The sequence below is a fragment of the Hemitrygon akajei genome, chromosome 26 (genome assembly GCF_048418815.1).
Source record: "Hemitrygon akajei chromosome 26, sHemAka1.3, whole genome shotgun sequence".
Taxonomy (NCBI): Eukaryota; Metazoa; Chordata; class Chondrichthyes; order Myliobatiformes; family Dasyatidae; genus Hemitrygon; species Hemitrygon akajei.
The window spans coordinates 46806680-46822954 of record NC_133149.1 but is presented as its reverse complement, the minus strand read 5'-3'; the positions used below and the strand labels follow the sequence as shown (position 1 = coordinate 46822954).

The following is a 16275-nucleotide window of genomic DNA, read 5'->3' as shown; positions in this document are numbered from 1 at the left end:
CAGTTGAGGCCGGTTCATTGGCTATATTTAAGAGGAAGTTAGATATGGCCCTTGTGGCTAAGGGGATCAGGGGGTATGGAGAGAAAGCAGGTACAGGGTTCTGAGTTGGATGATCAGCCATGATCATACTGAATGATGGTGCAGGCTCGAAGGGCCGAATGGCCTACTCCTGCACTTATTTTCCATGTTTCTACGTTTCTATGTTTCTGAAATGTTCCTAATGTATCTTAAACACAAAGTACACTGCAGATGCTGGGGTCAAAGCAACGCGTACAACACACTGGAGGAACTCAGCAGGTCGGGCAGCATCTGTGGAAATGAGCAGTCAACGTTTCATCAACGTCCTGACGAAGGGTCTCGGCCTGAAACGTTGACTGCTCATTTCCATGGATGCTGCCCGACCTGCTGAGTTCCTCCAGCGTGTTGTGCGTGTAACTAATGTATCTGCCTCTACCACCACCCCTGGCACTTAGTCCATGCACTTAGTGCACTCTGTGTATTTAAAAAACAAACAAACAAACCTACATACAAGCCAACCAACTTCTTACACCTCCTCCCTTATACTTTCCTCCTATCACCTTTAAGTTTTTCCCCTTGTATTAGTAAATTCTGTTCTGGAAAATGTCTCTGGCTATACATTCGATCTATGCCTCTTGTCATCTTGCACAATTCAACCAAGTCACTTCTCATCCTCCTTCGCTTCAAAGTGAAAAACCCAGCCTATCCTCATAAGACATGCTCTCTAATCCAGGCAGCATCCGGTAAGCAATGTATATGGCAAGACTGTGTAATCTAAGTTATCTGATAGCGAAGACTGAAGTTAATGTGTTTTACATCCTGTTCATCTTTGATGCTTCTCTTCCCTTTCTTGACCTTTTCAGGAGAGATGGCTTTTGACTGGTGCAGGATGCCCTCGGAATGTTACCTGCAGCACTGCCACCTCGCCTTTATACACGTGTTTGATGAGCTGCTCTTCAAACAACAGCACGAGCCAACACGTTATCTTAGGTGGGCCCAGGAGGGACTGCTGCTGAGTCAGAAAGTGTAAGTTTATTTAAACAATCGACACACATCACATCTGTGTGAACAACAGCTTGAACTGGAGATTGAATCAAACCCACATAGAGTCATAGAGCACTACACCATAGGCCCATTTATGTCTATGGCCCATTTAGTCCATGCTCATCTCTTATTTCTCCTAGTTCCATCTATACACACCTGGATCATATCTGTCCCATCAACTATTATGGGTAATTTTCTGAAGAACTACTGACATTCATTTTGGAGTGCAGTTACACCAGGATTGACCACTCTGGTATTTTATTCAAGTTATTTTACATTTCTGCACTTATTGTACTTTGGGTGTCATCACAGTTGAATTTACAGAGTCTTATAGCACAGAGACAGGCTCTTCAGCCCAACTGCTCCATGCTGACTAAGACTCCCATCTAAGTGAGTTCCATTTTCCTGTGTTTGCCCCATACCCCACTAAACATTTCCTATCTGTGTTTTTGTCCAAACATCTATATACAGAGTGAAAAAGTTGTTTCTCAGATTCCTATTAAATCTCTTCCCCACTCATCTTAAACCTGTGCCCTCTAGTTCTTGATTCTCCAACTGTGGGAAAAAGACTGTTTGCACATTGACCCTATCTATGCCTCTCCTGATTTTATAAATCTCAGTACAATCACCCCTCATTCTCATATGTTCCACTGAAAATTTCTTTCATTGCAGTCATCCATTCAGTCAGTTTTTAGTGTGGGACACTGTACAGTAACGTGGATTCTGAGCATTTGCTGTTACTTCATGTTTCGGAGGAACCTTGGGTCTAAATCTGTAACTCCATGAAAATAGCTGCACAGATTGATAGGATGGTACAGAAGGCATAAGGCAAGCTTACCTTTATTAGTTAATGCTTTATGTTGAAAAGTTGGGAAGTTATGTTGAAGCTTTATAAAACTCTAGTTAGGCTGCACCTGGAGTGTTCAAGTCTCAAAGTACATATGTGCCACCATATGCAACCCTGAGATTCATTTTCGAGCAGGCATACTCAATAAATCTATAGAATAGTAACTGTAACAGAATCAATGAAAGACTGCCAGCTAGACCATTCAGCCAGAGTGCAGATGACAACAAACTGGGCAAATGCATAAAGAAAAACAATAATAATAAATAAACAATAAATATCGAGAACATGAGATGGAGAGTTGTTGAAAGTGAGTCCATTAGTTGTGGGACCATTTCAGTAATAGGGCAAGTGAAGTTATCCCCTCTGGTTGAAGAGCCTGATGGTTGAGGAGTAGTAACTGTTCCTGAACCTGGTGGTGTGAGTCCTGAGGCTCCTGTATCTTTTTCCCGAAGGCAGCAGTGAGAAGAGGGCACAACCTCTGGGGTTTCCTGATGATGGATACTACAGTGTTTCATGTAGATGTGCTCAATAGTGGGGAAGCTTTACCCGTGATGGACTAGGCTGTATCTACTACTACTACTTGTAGGATTTTCTGTTCAAGAACATTGGTGTTTTCATACCAGGCTGTGATGCAGCCAGCCAATATACTCTCCACCAGATATCTATGGAAGTTTAAGTTTCACGTGTCATGTGGATGCTCCGCAAACTCCTAAGGAAGTAGAAGTGCTGCTGTACTTTCTTTGTACTGGCATTTGTGTTCTGGACCCAGGACAGATCCTCAGAAATGAGGAATTTAAAGTTGCTGACCCTCTGCCCCTCTGATGAGGAGTTATGGACCTCTGGTTTCCTCCACTTGAGGAAAGTTTAAAGTCGTACAACACAGAGAATGGTTGGATGGCTAGAATGTGCTGTCAGGTGGAGGCAAATGCTATAGAGGCATTTAAAAGGCTGTTTGATAGGCATCTGCAGGGACTGATGGGATATAGATCATGTGCAGGATTAGTTTAATTTGGTATCATTAGCTTAATTAGTTTGGCACAACATCATGGGCCAAATGGCCTGTTCCTTTGCTGTACTGTGTTCGATGTATTACTACCAATACCCCTTCCAAACTCTAAAGATTATTCTTCCAATTTTAATCAGTGCAGAGATGTGTACATGATCAACCATGTGTCCTAAACTCACAGCCACTACAACAGGTCTGTCAAACCACCTTCATTGTGAGGATTTATTTATTTATTTTATTTAGCGTTGCACTGCAGTAACAGACTCTTCCACAATTGCACCCATGTGACTAATTAACCTATGAATCCTAGCCTTTGGAATGTGGGAGGAAACTGGAGCATCTGGTGGAATCTCATGTGGTCACAGGGATAATATACAAACTCCTTACAGACAGCGGTGGGAATTGAACCCGGGTTGCTGGTGCTGTAATATCATTACGCTAACTGCTATGCCACTTGTAAAAATGCTATTCCCTTTTCTCAGTTTCTCTGTCTCCACAGCATCTGCTCTTAGGATGAGGCTTTAAATTCCAGAACAACTGAGATGTTCTTCTTCAAAGAAAGGGGCTTCCCTTCCTCCAACATCAGCGTTCCTCTCAAACGCATCTCTTCCATTTCACACACATCTGCCCTCACCCCATCCTTCCGCCACCCTACCGGAGATAGGGTTCCCCTTGTCCTCACCTACCACCCCACCAGCTCCACATCCAGCACATAATTCTCCGAAACCTCCGGCATCTCCAACAGGATCCCACCACCAAGCACATCTTCCCCTCTCTTCCCCATTTTCTGCTTTCTGCAGGTATCGCTCCCTAAATGACTCCCTTGTCCATTCGTCCTTCCCCACTGATCTCCCTCCTGGCACTAATCCTTGCAAGCGAAACAAGAGCTACACCTGCCCCTACACTTCCTCCCTCACTACCGTTCAGGGCCCAAACAGTCCTTCCAGGTGAGGCAACACTTCACCTGTGAGTGTGTTGGGGTCACTTACTGTGTTCGATGCTCCTCGTGTGGCCTCCTGTATATCGGTGAGACCTGACGTAGATTGGGAGGCCACTTCACCGAGCATCTACATTCTGTCTACCAGAAAAAGCAGGATCTTCCAGTGACTACTCATTTTAATTTCACTTCCCATTCCCATTCCGATATGTGAATCCATGGCCTCCTCTACTGTTGTGATGAAGCCACACTCAGGTTGGAGGAGCAACACCTTGTATTCCGTCTGGGTAGCCTCCAACCTGATGGCATGAACATCGATTTCTCGAGCTTCCTTTAATTGCCCCCCCCCTCTCTTTCACCATTCCCCACCCGCTTTCCTTCTCTCAGCTTATCTCCTTACTTGCCCATCACCTCCTTCTGGTGCTCCTTCCCTTTCTTCCATGGTCTTCTATCCTCTCACATCAGATTCCCCTTTCTCCAGCCCTTTATCTCATTCACCTATCAACTGCCCATCTCCTTACTTCACCTCTCCCAGTTTCACCTATCGCCTGCCACCTTGTACTTCTTCCTCCCCTCTCCCCACCTTCTTACTCTGACTTCTCTTCCTTTCCAGTCCTGATGAAGGGTCTTGCCCTGAAACATCGACTGTTTACTCTTTTCTATAGACGCCGCCTGAACGGCAGAGTTCCTCCAGTATTTTGTGTGTGTTGCTTTGGATTTCCAGCATCTGCAGATTTTCTCATGTTTGGGAATCAATGAAAAACTGTACACAAAGATGGACAAACAATCAATGTGCAAAATGCAAGAAATTGTACAAATATAAAATATAAAAAGTAAGAAATAATAAATTTGTAATAAGTATTGAGAACGTGAGTCATAGAGTCCTTGAAAGTGAGGTTGAGTAATCTATTCAGTGTTGGTGTGAGTTGTCCACACAATGTTAATTCATAACTAAAACAGTGACATGATCAGACTGTAACCTCACTACAGTGCACTGCAAATCGAATGGATGTGGAAAGTGGCCCTGGAAAGGTTTTAAGTGGACGGGTAGTTCAATGAGATGGCATGGTTGCCTAGAAATGTCTGTGCAATTCTCAAAATATCCAAATTGTGCAGAAGTAATGTGCATTAATCAGTTTGCCATGTTTCTACTATATATAAGTTAATGTTGATATTTGTATTTTTCTGCAAGTAATTTCTATGCTTTACACTGTTTCTCTGGCATCAAGCTCACTGAAGGGACAGCAATTGTAGTTTACTGCTCTTAGTTTCTTCTGGAGAGACTTACCAGAACCTTTTGACCTGAATCACATCTGACACTATTCCTACACAGAATATACAGCTTTTAATTTCATTGAAGTTTCAGACTGAACATTATTTAAAGGATTAGGCTCATAAGGGTGACAAGATAGCATAGTGGTTAGCGTAATGCTATTATAGCACGAGATGTAAGATCATGTTGCTTGTGTGGAATTTTCATGTTTTCCCTTTGACTGTGTGGTTTGCTCCAGGTAGTCCAGTCTCTTTCCACATCCTAAAGTAGATTAATTAGCCACAGTAAATTACCTCTAATATAAGTGGAAGGTAGAATTTTGATGAGAATATAGGGAGAAAAGGTTAGAGAGAAAACTACTCATGGAATGGGATTGGTCTGTGAGTCAGCATAGATTTGATGAGCTGAATATTCTTTAGCATTTTTTTTTGAGGTACAGCACAGTAATAAGTCCAAAAAGCCCGCAGAACCCAATTACACGCATGTGAACAATTAATCAACGAACCTGTATGCTTTTGGGATGTGAGAGGAAACTGGAGCACCTGGAGGAAACCTGCACGGTCGTGGGGTAGAACATACAAACTCCTTGCAGACAGCGGTGGAAATTGAATCCGAGTCGCTGGTGCTGTAAAGTGTACTAACTCTATACTCCATGAACACTATTTTTCTTTTCTTTTTGCATTATATATGCACGTACAGTATATACTGTACTTATTGTCATTCATTGTAATTTTACATATTACACTACTGCCGCAAAACAGCAAAATTCATGACAGAGAAACACACAAAATGCTGGAGGACTCATGATGAAGGAGCTCAGAGAGATCCTTCATTATTGGAGATGATGAAGACTCACTGGACTCTTTGGAGAGAAGGAGGATGAGAGGAGACATGATAGAGGTGTACAAGATATTAAGAGGAATAGACAGAGTGGATAGCCAGCACCTCTTCCCCAGGGCACCTCTGCTCAGTACAAGAGGACATGGCTTTAAGGTAAGGGGAGGGAAGTTCAAGGGGGATATTAGAGGAAGGTTTTTTACTCAGAGAGTGGTTGGTGCATGGAATGCACGGCCTGAGTCAGTGGTGGAGGCAGATACACTAGTGAAGTTTAATAGACTACTAGACAGGTATATGGAGGAATTTAAGGTGTAGGGTTATATGGGAGGCAGGGTTTGAGGGTCGGCACAATATTGTGGGCTGAAGGGCCTGTAATGTGCTGTACTATTCTATGTTCTATGTTCTAAGATTTACCAGCATGATGAGCAATTCTCAATTGTTTGTTATTTTACTTTGGAGTGACCCTTCATCCCTGTCCACTCTGGCTAAGTAGTGCCTACAATCCATACTCTTATCTTCAATCCCTCCTTTTCCGGTGGTCTGTTTCTGAGAATTTTGCCCTCTTCCAATCACAGACCTTTGCTCAACTTGTAATTGACAGCCATGCCTTCAATTGTCAGCAAGTTCTGAAATTCACTGCTTCATCTTCGAACACTTACAGTTCCACACTCTGCTGTTTTGAGATATGTCATCAACCTACTGCTGTAACCAAACATTTGGCTACCAGTGCTCTCATCATCTTGTTTAGCTCTCGAACACAACAAAACATAGAGCAATTCTGAAACATTGACTCTTTATTCCTCTCTATGGATGCTGCCTGACTTGCTGAATTCCTCCAGCATTTTCTGTGTTATCCTGGATTTCCAGCACCTGCAAATTTTCTCAAGTGTAAAATTTCAGTGTGTCAGTGATAATAAATGTGATTCAGATTCTGATGATACTGTGGCACCATTCAGTTTGTAAGGACATGTAGAAAATTTACCAGTGGAGCTCTTGGATTTGTACTAAGCAGCAATATGTGTGTGGTGTTACTTCAGCAGCATCAGAATGTGAGGATCCCAAGGCAAGGCTTCTGAGAGTCAGTGACCTTGACTTTGACACTGTGCAAGCTCCTTGCTGTGCTTCTTTTCAAGATAAATCTCAAGTAATGAATAAAACGCAATTTCCAGGATTGTTTGCAACTCCAGGCTCACTCAATATCAGCAAGATCAAGGAGCTGATTATTGACTCTAGGAGGAGGAAACCAGGGGTCCATGAGCCAGTCCACATCGGGGTATCAGAGGTGGAGAGGGTCAGCAACTTTAAGTTCCTTCGTGTTATCATTTCTGAGGATCTGTCCTGGGCCCAGCACATAAGTGCCATTACAAAGAAAGTACCACAGTGCCTCTACTTAGGAACTTGTGGAGATTTGGCATGACATCTAAAACTTCGACAAACTTCTATAGATGTGTGGCGGAGAGTATGTTGAATGGCAGTGTTACAGCCTGGTAAGGAAACACCAATACCCTTGAACAGAAAATCCTACAAAAAGTAGTGGATACAGCCCAGTCCATCACGAGTAAAGTCCTCCCCACTATTGAGCACATCTACACAGTGTTGTTGCAGGAAAGCAGCATCCATTATCAAGGATCCCCACCACACAGGACCTGCTCTCTTTTCACTGTGGCAATTGGGATGGAGGTACAGGAACCTCAGGACCCACCAGGTTCAGGAATAGTTATTGCCCTTCAACTATCAAGCTCTTGAACCAGAGGGGATAACTTCACTCAACTTCATTCACTTCAACACTGAACTGTTCCCACAACCTATGGACTCACTTTCAAGGAATCTTCATCTCATGTTCTTGATATTTATTGCCTACTTAGTTATTATTTTTTTTCTTTTGTATTTGCACAGTTTGCTGTCTTTTGCACACCGGTTGCTTGTCTGTCCTGTTGGGTGCAGTCTTTCTTTGATTTTATTATGTTTCTTGGATATGCTGTGAATCCAAGAAGATGAATCTCAGTCTTGTATATGGAGACATAAACTGTATGCACCGTGATAATAAATTTACCTTGAACTTTGAACCCTCACTCTCCAAAGCCTTGGCTGAGGTACAGCTGCACAAGACATTGGTGATACCACACTTTCAATACTGGTCAGTTGAATATAGGAAGGATGAAGCTGGAAAGGGTGCATGGTGGTATAGCGGTTAGCATAATGCTTTACAGTCAAAACAGTTGTCATTTGGGCAAGCGAGCTGAGATTGTAATGTGCTGTAATAGGTGCGCTGTTTTGTCTTGATGCTGAAAGGTAGAGCTATAAATGCCAAAAATTAGAAATCAAGTTAAAGGAATCAGAGTAAACTTGTTATCAATGTTACCAGATACTACCCTGAGATTCATATACAACCTTGAGGTTAATTTTCTTGTGGGCATTCACAGTAATTAGAAAGAAACACAGTATAATCAGTGAAAAACTATACATAACAAAGACTGACAAACCACCATTGTGCAAAAGGCAACAAGCTGCAAATACAAAAAAGGAAAAAAGTAATATCAATAATAAATGAATAAGCAATAAATATTGAAGACACAAATTGTAAGGTCCTTAAAAGGCTGTGGTATCAGTTAAGTGTTGAGGTGAGTGAAGTTATCCTCTCTAGTTCAAGAGCCTGATGGTTGAGGGGTAATAACTATTCCTGAACCTGGTGGTGCGAGTCCTGAGGCTCCTGTACCTCCTTTCCAATGGCAGCAGTGAGGAGAGAGTGTGGCTTGTGTGGTGGGGGTCCTCGATGATGGATGCTTTTTCCTCTGACAGCACACTTGATTGAATTTTTAATCTTATCATCAAGCACTGGTCATAAGATTGCCACAGACGCTTGTATATGTAGCTTTTATTTTCCTTTAGATCCCTTCAAATCTTCTTCTCCCATCTTAAAACTGAGGTGACTGAATAGAGGTGTAAAGGAACCTTGGATTGAATTGACAGCCAGCACACTTTTTCTTGGGCGGAAATGGCCAATACAAGGTGGTATAACTTTAAGATCAGAATCAGGTTTATTATTGCTGGCATATGTCGTGAAATTTGTTAACTTGAGTGCCAACAGTACAATGCAATGCATGATAAATAAAGAGAAAAAAATTGAGTTACATTAAGTGTATATATGTCAATACATATATAAAATAAGTAGTGCAAATTAACTGAAATAAAATATTTCCCCCTTTTTTTCTCCCTCTCTCTCTGCCCATCACTCCTTGCCTGTTCTCCATCTCCCTCTGGTGCTGCCCTCCCACTTTCTTTCTCTCTAAGCCTCCTGTCCTGTGAACCTTTCCCTTCTCCAGCTGCGTATCCCTTTTGCCAATCAACTTTCCAGCTCTTAGCTTCACCCCTCCCCCTCCGGTCTTCTTCTATCATTTCGGATTTCCCCCTCCCACTTACAAATCTCTTACTATCTCTTCTTTCAGTTAGTCACCTAATTGGTCACCTTTGTCACCTAATTACAGGAAGGATATTAATAAGGTTGAAAGAGTGCAGAGAAGGTTTACAAGGATGTTGCCGGGACTTGAGAAACTGAGTTGCAGAGAAAGGTTGAATAGGTTAGGAATTTATTCCCTGGAGCATAGGAGAATGAGGGGTGATTTGATAGAGGTATATAAAATTATGATGGGTATAGATAGAGTAAATGCAAGCAGGCTTTTTTCACTGAGGCCAGGGGAGAAAAAAAACCAGAGGACATGGGTTAAGGGTGAAGGGGGAAAAGTTTAAAGGGAACATTAGGGGGGCTTCTTCACTCAGAGAGTGGTGTGAGTGTGGAATGAGCTGCCAGATGAAGTGGTGAATGTGGGCTCACTTTTGACATTTAAGGAAAACTTGGACAGGTATATGGATGAGAGGGGCTTGGAGGGATATGGGCCGGGTGCAGGTCAGTGGGACTAGGCAGAAAAATGGTTCGGTACAGCCAAGAAGGGGCAGAAGGGCCTGTTTCTGTGCTGTAATGTTTTATGGTTCTATAGTTCTAGTCCTGACGAAGGGTCTCTGCCTGAAACGTTGACTCTACTTCTTCCTATAGATGCTGCCTGGCCTGCTGCGTTCCACCAGCATTTTGTGTGTGTTGCTTGAATTTCCAGCATCTGCAGATTTCCCCGTGTTTGTGTTATGAAATATAGCAGCTGTCTTGCCTTTTCGATAGCTGCATCGATAAATTCAGACCAAGTTAGATCCTCAGAGATATTCACACCCGGAACTTGATTGGAGGGGGGGACTAGGAGGATGTCAGATGCAGTTTTATTTTACACAGATAGTGAAGGGTATGTGGAACCCACTGCCAGGGATGGTGATGGAGGCAGATACATTAGGTGCAGTTAAGAGGCTCTTAGATAAGCAAATGGATGATGGGCCATGTAGGCTCCAGAATAGATTAAAAGATCAGCACAACCGAGTGGGTCACAGGACCTGTAAAGTCCTATGTTCCATGGTGTGTGCAGGTGAAGTCACCCCATTCCCTGCCATTTTCTTTCACTTTCTGCATCACATTCAAGGTAGTCAGCTGCTGAACATATCGAGAGTTCATTAGAACTGGAGTAAAGAGTGTTCGCAAGTTGTGTGTATTCTGCTCTCTCCTCCCCATAGTTTTGTGTGCTTAGGAGATTGCTGAGCTGACAAACTGAGTAGGCAGATTCTGCTGCTGTACAACATGCCAGAGCTTTCCAGCACAATGCACCACAGGAAGATGGACCTGTCACTTCTCTTCTCTCCATTGTTAGGCTGTATCTCCCTCTGAATCTTTTGTATCTCTGAATGTGACAAGTGTTGACAGCTGCTGTAACAAACTTGCAAGCGACCTTCCATTAGTATTTCATTTCAGAACTCTGCTGGGGACCTGACTCTCTGCTGCTCCCCCCCCCCCACCGCCCAACCAAGTCAGAAGGTCCATAAGACATAGGAGCAGAATTAGGCCATTCAGCCCATCGAGTCCGCTCCACCATTCCATCATGGCTGATCCCAGCTCCCACTCTACCCCATACACCTGCCTTCTCGCCATATCCTTTGATGCCCTGACCAACCAGGCAACTATCAAATTCCGCTTCAAATATACCTACGGACTTGACCTCCACTGCAGTCTTGGCAGAGCATTCCACAGATTCATTACTCACTGGCCAAAAAAAATTCTCCTTACCTCTGTTGTAAAACATTGCCCCTCAATTTTGAGGCTGTGTACTTTAGTTCTGGATACCCTCACCATAAGAAACATTACCTTATCTAGTCCTTTCAACATTCGGTAGGTTTCAATTAGATTCTCAACCCCTCCCCCCACCAGCATTCTTCTAAATTTCAGTGAGTACAGGCCCAAAGCTGCCAAATGCTTCTCATATGTTAACCCCTTTATTCCCAGAATCCTCGTTAACCTCATCAGGACTGTCTCCAATGACAACACATCCTTTCTGAGATAAAGGGCCCAAAACTGTTGACAGTACTTCCAAGTTCAGCCTGACTGGTGTCTTATAAAGCCTCAGCATTATCTCCTTGCTTTTATATTCTATTCCCCTTGAAATAAATGCCAACATTGCATTTGCCTTCTTTATCACAGACTCAATCTGTGAATTATAGGTCAGTTTGCCTAACCTTAGTGGTTGAGAAAGTGTTGGAATCAATTATTAAGGACAAGGTTATGGAGTACTTGGTGAGACAGGACAAGTAGGACAAAGTCAGCATGGTTTCCTTCAGGGAAAATCCTGCCTGACAAACCTGTTGGAATTCTGAGGAGATTACACGTAGGATAGATAAAGGGGTGTAGTGGATGTTGTATATTTGGACTTTCAGAAGGCCTTTGACAAGGTGCCACATATAAGGCTGTTTACCAAGTTAAGTGCAAATGGTATTACAGGAAAGTTACTAGCATGGTTAGAGCATTGGCTGATTGGTAGGAGGCAGCGAGTGGGAATAAAAGGATCCTTTTCTGGTTGGCTGCCAGTGACTAGTGGTGGTCTGTAGGGGTTGGTGTTGGACCACTTCTTTTTATGCTGTATATTAATAATTTAGATCATAGGTGTCAAACACAAGGCCCACGGGCCATATCCGGCCCGGTGTACAATTATATCCAGCCCCCGAGATCATTTTAGATAGATCTATTATTTTAATTATTAATGGCCCGGCGATATGAAGCGCTGATAACACACAAACTACAGATCCCATAATGCAGCGCAACAGCTGCCGATAGGCTACCCGGGAACATTCCCGTGTCAAGCGTCTGTTGCTGTATACAACACTATTCTGAAGTCAAAGCTAACCCCTAACAATGGCGAAGAGAAAAGTTGATTCTGAAAAAAGAGTCTTTCAAAACCGATGGGTTGCTGAGTATAGTTTGTGAGATAGCCACTGATTTAAGAACACAGTTGATTGAAAGAAGCAACCCATTTATTGCATACTCGCTTGCTGTGGATGAAAGTGCTGATATGACGGACACTGCACAGCTGGCTATCTTCATCCGAGGAGTGGACTCCAATTTGTGCGTTACAGAGGAAATATTGAACATCAAATCGATGCACGGGACAACGACAGGAAAAGACATTTTTGAAAATGTATGTCAAAGTGTAACCGACATGAAATTGCCCTGGGACAAACTTATTGGACTTACAACAGATGGAGCACCGGCGATGTGCGGTGAAAAAAGTGGACTAGTGGGAAGGATGCGGGTAAAGATGCAGGAGGAGAACTGTACTGGTGAGTTAACAACATATCACTGCATCATACACCAAGAAACGCTGTGTGGTAAAGTCCTAAAGATGGAGCATGTAATGAGCACTGTAACACAAGCCGTAAACTTTATCCGAGCTAAAGGTTTAAATCACCGGCAATTTCAGTCTTTTATGCGGGAAATAGATTCAGAATTTGCCGACATTCCTTATCATACAGAGGTGCGTTGGCTGAGTCGGGGAAAAGTTCTCAATAGAGTTTTTAAGCTCAACAAGGAAATCTGTCAGTTCATGGACAGTAAAGGAAAAGACTCCACAGTTTTGCGGGATGAAAAGTGGAAATGTGAGTTGGCGTTTCTGGCTGACATAACAACACATCTCAGCGTCTTAAACCTTCAGCTCCAGGGACGTGACCGCATGATCACTGACATGTATGATGCAGTGAAGGCATTTCAAGTGAAGCTGCTCTTATGGGAGACACAAATGCACCAGTGCAACTTGCCTCATTTTCCCTGTTGCCAAGTAATGTTGAACCAGGTCGGCGCAATGATGTTCCCAAATGCGCACTTTGCTGATAAACTGAGCGCACTTCGCACTGAGTTTGCACGGCGCTTTGGTGACTTTGAAGCACAAAAACTTAATTTCGAGCTGCTTCGCAACCCATTTGCCGTCGACAGTTATTCGCTCCATTCCTGAAGCAATGCCTCAGCTCTGTCTACATGCGGCTCGAACCTTGTGCATGTTTGGTAGCACATATCTGTGTGAGAAGCTTTTCTCAGTGATGAAGATTAACAACGAGTCGTCTCACTGATGAACACCTGCAGTCCATCCTGAGAATCTCCACAACACAGAACCTTACACCAAACCTAAACGAACTTATTGCCAAGAAAAGATGCCAAGCATCCAGCTCTGACAAAACGGCATAAGAGCAAAGAAAACTGAGTGTTTTGATTTGTTGTTGTTTTAACTTTTGCTGAAAAGCACGAATTTTATTTATATTTTCAGGGTTTTTTTTGCAGCATGCTCATATTTCTAACTTGTATAATACTGACAGGAGATATTTTTATGGAGAGCAAAATATTTAAGTTATTTAAAGTTTTAGTTTATTTTTTCTGGAATAATATTCCTGTCTGTTTTTATTCATATTTATGTTCAAAAAATGTTTAGTTTTAGTGTGTTCAATAAATGTTTATCCTGTTCGGCCCGCGACCTAAAGTGTGCTTTGAGTTTTGGCCCCATGTGCAATTGAGTTCGACACCTCTGATTTAGATGATGGAATAGATGGCTTTGTTGCCAAGCTTGCAGATGATACGAAGATTGGTGGCGAGGCAGTTAGTGTTGAGGAAACGGGGACGCTGCAGAAAGACTTGGACAGATTAGAAGAATGGGCAAGAAAGTGGCCAATGAAATACAATGTTGGAAAATGCATGGTCATGCACTTTGGTAGTAGAAATAAATGTGCAGACTATTTTCTAAATGGGGAAAAAATCCAAAACTCTGAGATGCAAAGGGACTTTGTGGAGTCCTTGTGCAGAACACACTGAAGGTTAACTTGCAGGTAGAGTCGGTGGTGAGGAAGGCAAATGTCATGTTAGCATTCATTTCAAAGGGTCTAGAATATAAAAGCAGGTATGTGATGCTGAAGCTTTAAAAGGCACTGGTGATGCCTCACCTTGAGTATTGTGAACAGTTTTAGGCTCCACATCTTAGAAAAGATGTGCTGGCTTTGGAGAGGTTTCAGAGGAGGTTCACAAGGATGATTCCGGGAATGAAAGGGTTATTTTGCGAGAAACGTTTGATAGTTCTGGGTATATACTTGCTGGAATTCAGAAAAAACATAAGAAATAAGAGCATGAGTAGGACACCTGGCCCATCGAGCCTGTTTCACCATTCAATAAGATCATAGCTGATCTGGCCATGGACTCATTTCCACCTACCTGCCTTTTCCCCATAACTCTTAATTCCCCTACTATGCAAAAATATATCCAAACTTGCCTTAAATATATCTACTGGGGTAGCCTCCATTGCTTCATTGGGCAGAGAATTTCACAGATTCACCACCCTTTGGGAAAAGCAGTTCCTCCTTATTTCCATCCTAAATCTACCAGTGGAAACAACTTTTCTGCTTCTATCTTTTCTATTTCCTTTCATAATTTGGTATATTTCTATAAGATCTCCTCTCGTTCTTCTGAACAAGAAGGGTGAGGGGGATCTCATTGAGGATCACTGAGGGCACATCCTTGGGATAGACAGGCATCCATTAAAAAAAAGAAATGTAGAGAAATTTGTTTAGCCAGAGGGTGGTGAATTTGTGGAATTTGTTACCACAGGCAGCTGTGGAGGCCAGATCATTGGGTGTAGTTAAGGCTGAGCTGATAGACTCTTGATTGGACACAGCACCAAAGGTTATAGGGAGAAGGCCGGGGAGTGGAGCTGAGGAGGAGGAAAGGAGGATCAGCCATGATGAAATGGCAGAGCAGACACGATGGGTCAAATGGTCTAATTCTGCTCCGATGTCTGTTCTGGCAAAGCACTGCTGTGACATTTTCCCTGACTGGTAGCATCACCCCTCCTTCTTTAATCCCTTCCACTCTGTCACATGTAAGACAGCAGAACCCCAGAATACTGAGTTGCCAGTCCTGCTCCTCCTGCAACAAAGTCTCTCTAATAGCGACAGAGTCATAATTCCATATGTTGATCTATCCACTGAGCTCATCTACATTTCCTACAATACTTCTTTTGCATTGAAATACATGCAGCTCAAACATTAGTCCCTCAATGCTCAACCATTTGATTCCTAACTTTGTCTGAGGTCTTACCAACATCTGTCTCCACAACCTCTCCACTGTTCTGGCACTTTGGTTCCCATTCCCTTGCAACTCTAGTTTAAACCCCACCATGCAGAACTAGCAAATCTTCCCACTAGGATATTAGTCCCTCTCCAGTCTTTTCTGTACAGGTCCCACCTTTCTTGGAAGAGAGTCCAATGATCCAAAAACCTTATGCCCTCCCTCCTACTCCTTAGCCACGTATTAAACTGTATAATCTTTCTAGTTCTGGCCTCACGAGCATATGGCACAGATAGCAATCCTGAGATCAGAACCCTGAAGTTCCTAGCCTTTAACTCATCACCTAACTACCTGAACTCACTTTGTAGGACCTCGTTACTCCTCCTACCCATGTGATTTGTATCAATGTGGACCACAGCCTCTGGCTGCTCACCCTCCTACTTAATGCTGTGGACAATCCAAAACGCATCTGATCCTGGCACCCGGAAGGCAATGTACTATCCAGGATTCTCATTCTCGTACACAGAACCTCCCTAACCAACGAATCCCCTACAACCACAGTTCGCCTCTTCTCTGTCCTTCCCTTCAAAGCCGCAGATCCAGATTCAGTGCCAGAGACCTGACTGCTGTGGCTTTTCAAAAGTCAATGCCTGAGAAAGGCAGAACTCGTCGTTGAGAACCCTCACCACCCATGATATGCCCTCTTCTTATTACTACAATCAGAGAGGAGATATAGGAGCTTGAAGACACACACTCACCGTTAAAGAATCTCTATTTCTCTATTAAAAAAAAGTGTGTGTATGGTTTAAACAAATAAGAAAGCCCCCCCAGGTGCTCCACCTGCCTTCTA

At 43.0% G+C, this 16275-nt stretch overlaps 1 protein-coding gene across 4 annotated transcripts in view; it reads left to right on the top strand.

The window, feature by feature from the left end:
* Positions 1–16275, top strand: part of LOC140716952 (E3 ubiquitin-protein ligase DZIP3-like) — a 195102-nt gene that overhangs the window by 23373 nt on the left and 155454 nt on the right. For all 4 annotated transcript variants that reach the window (XM_073030129.1, XM_073030130.1, XM_073030126.1 and 1 more), the window contains exon 3: positions 882–1044. In XM_073030129.1, the coding sequence (XP_072886230.1) occupies positions 882–1044 (163 nt within the window). The remainder of the gene's footprint in view (positions 1–881; positions 1045–16275) is intronic.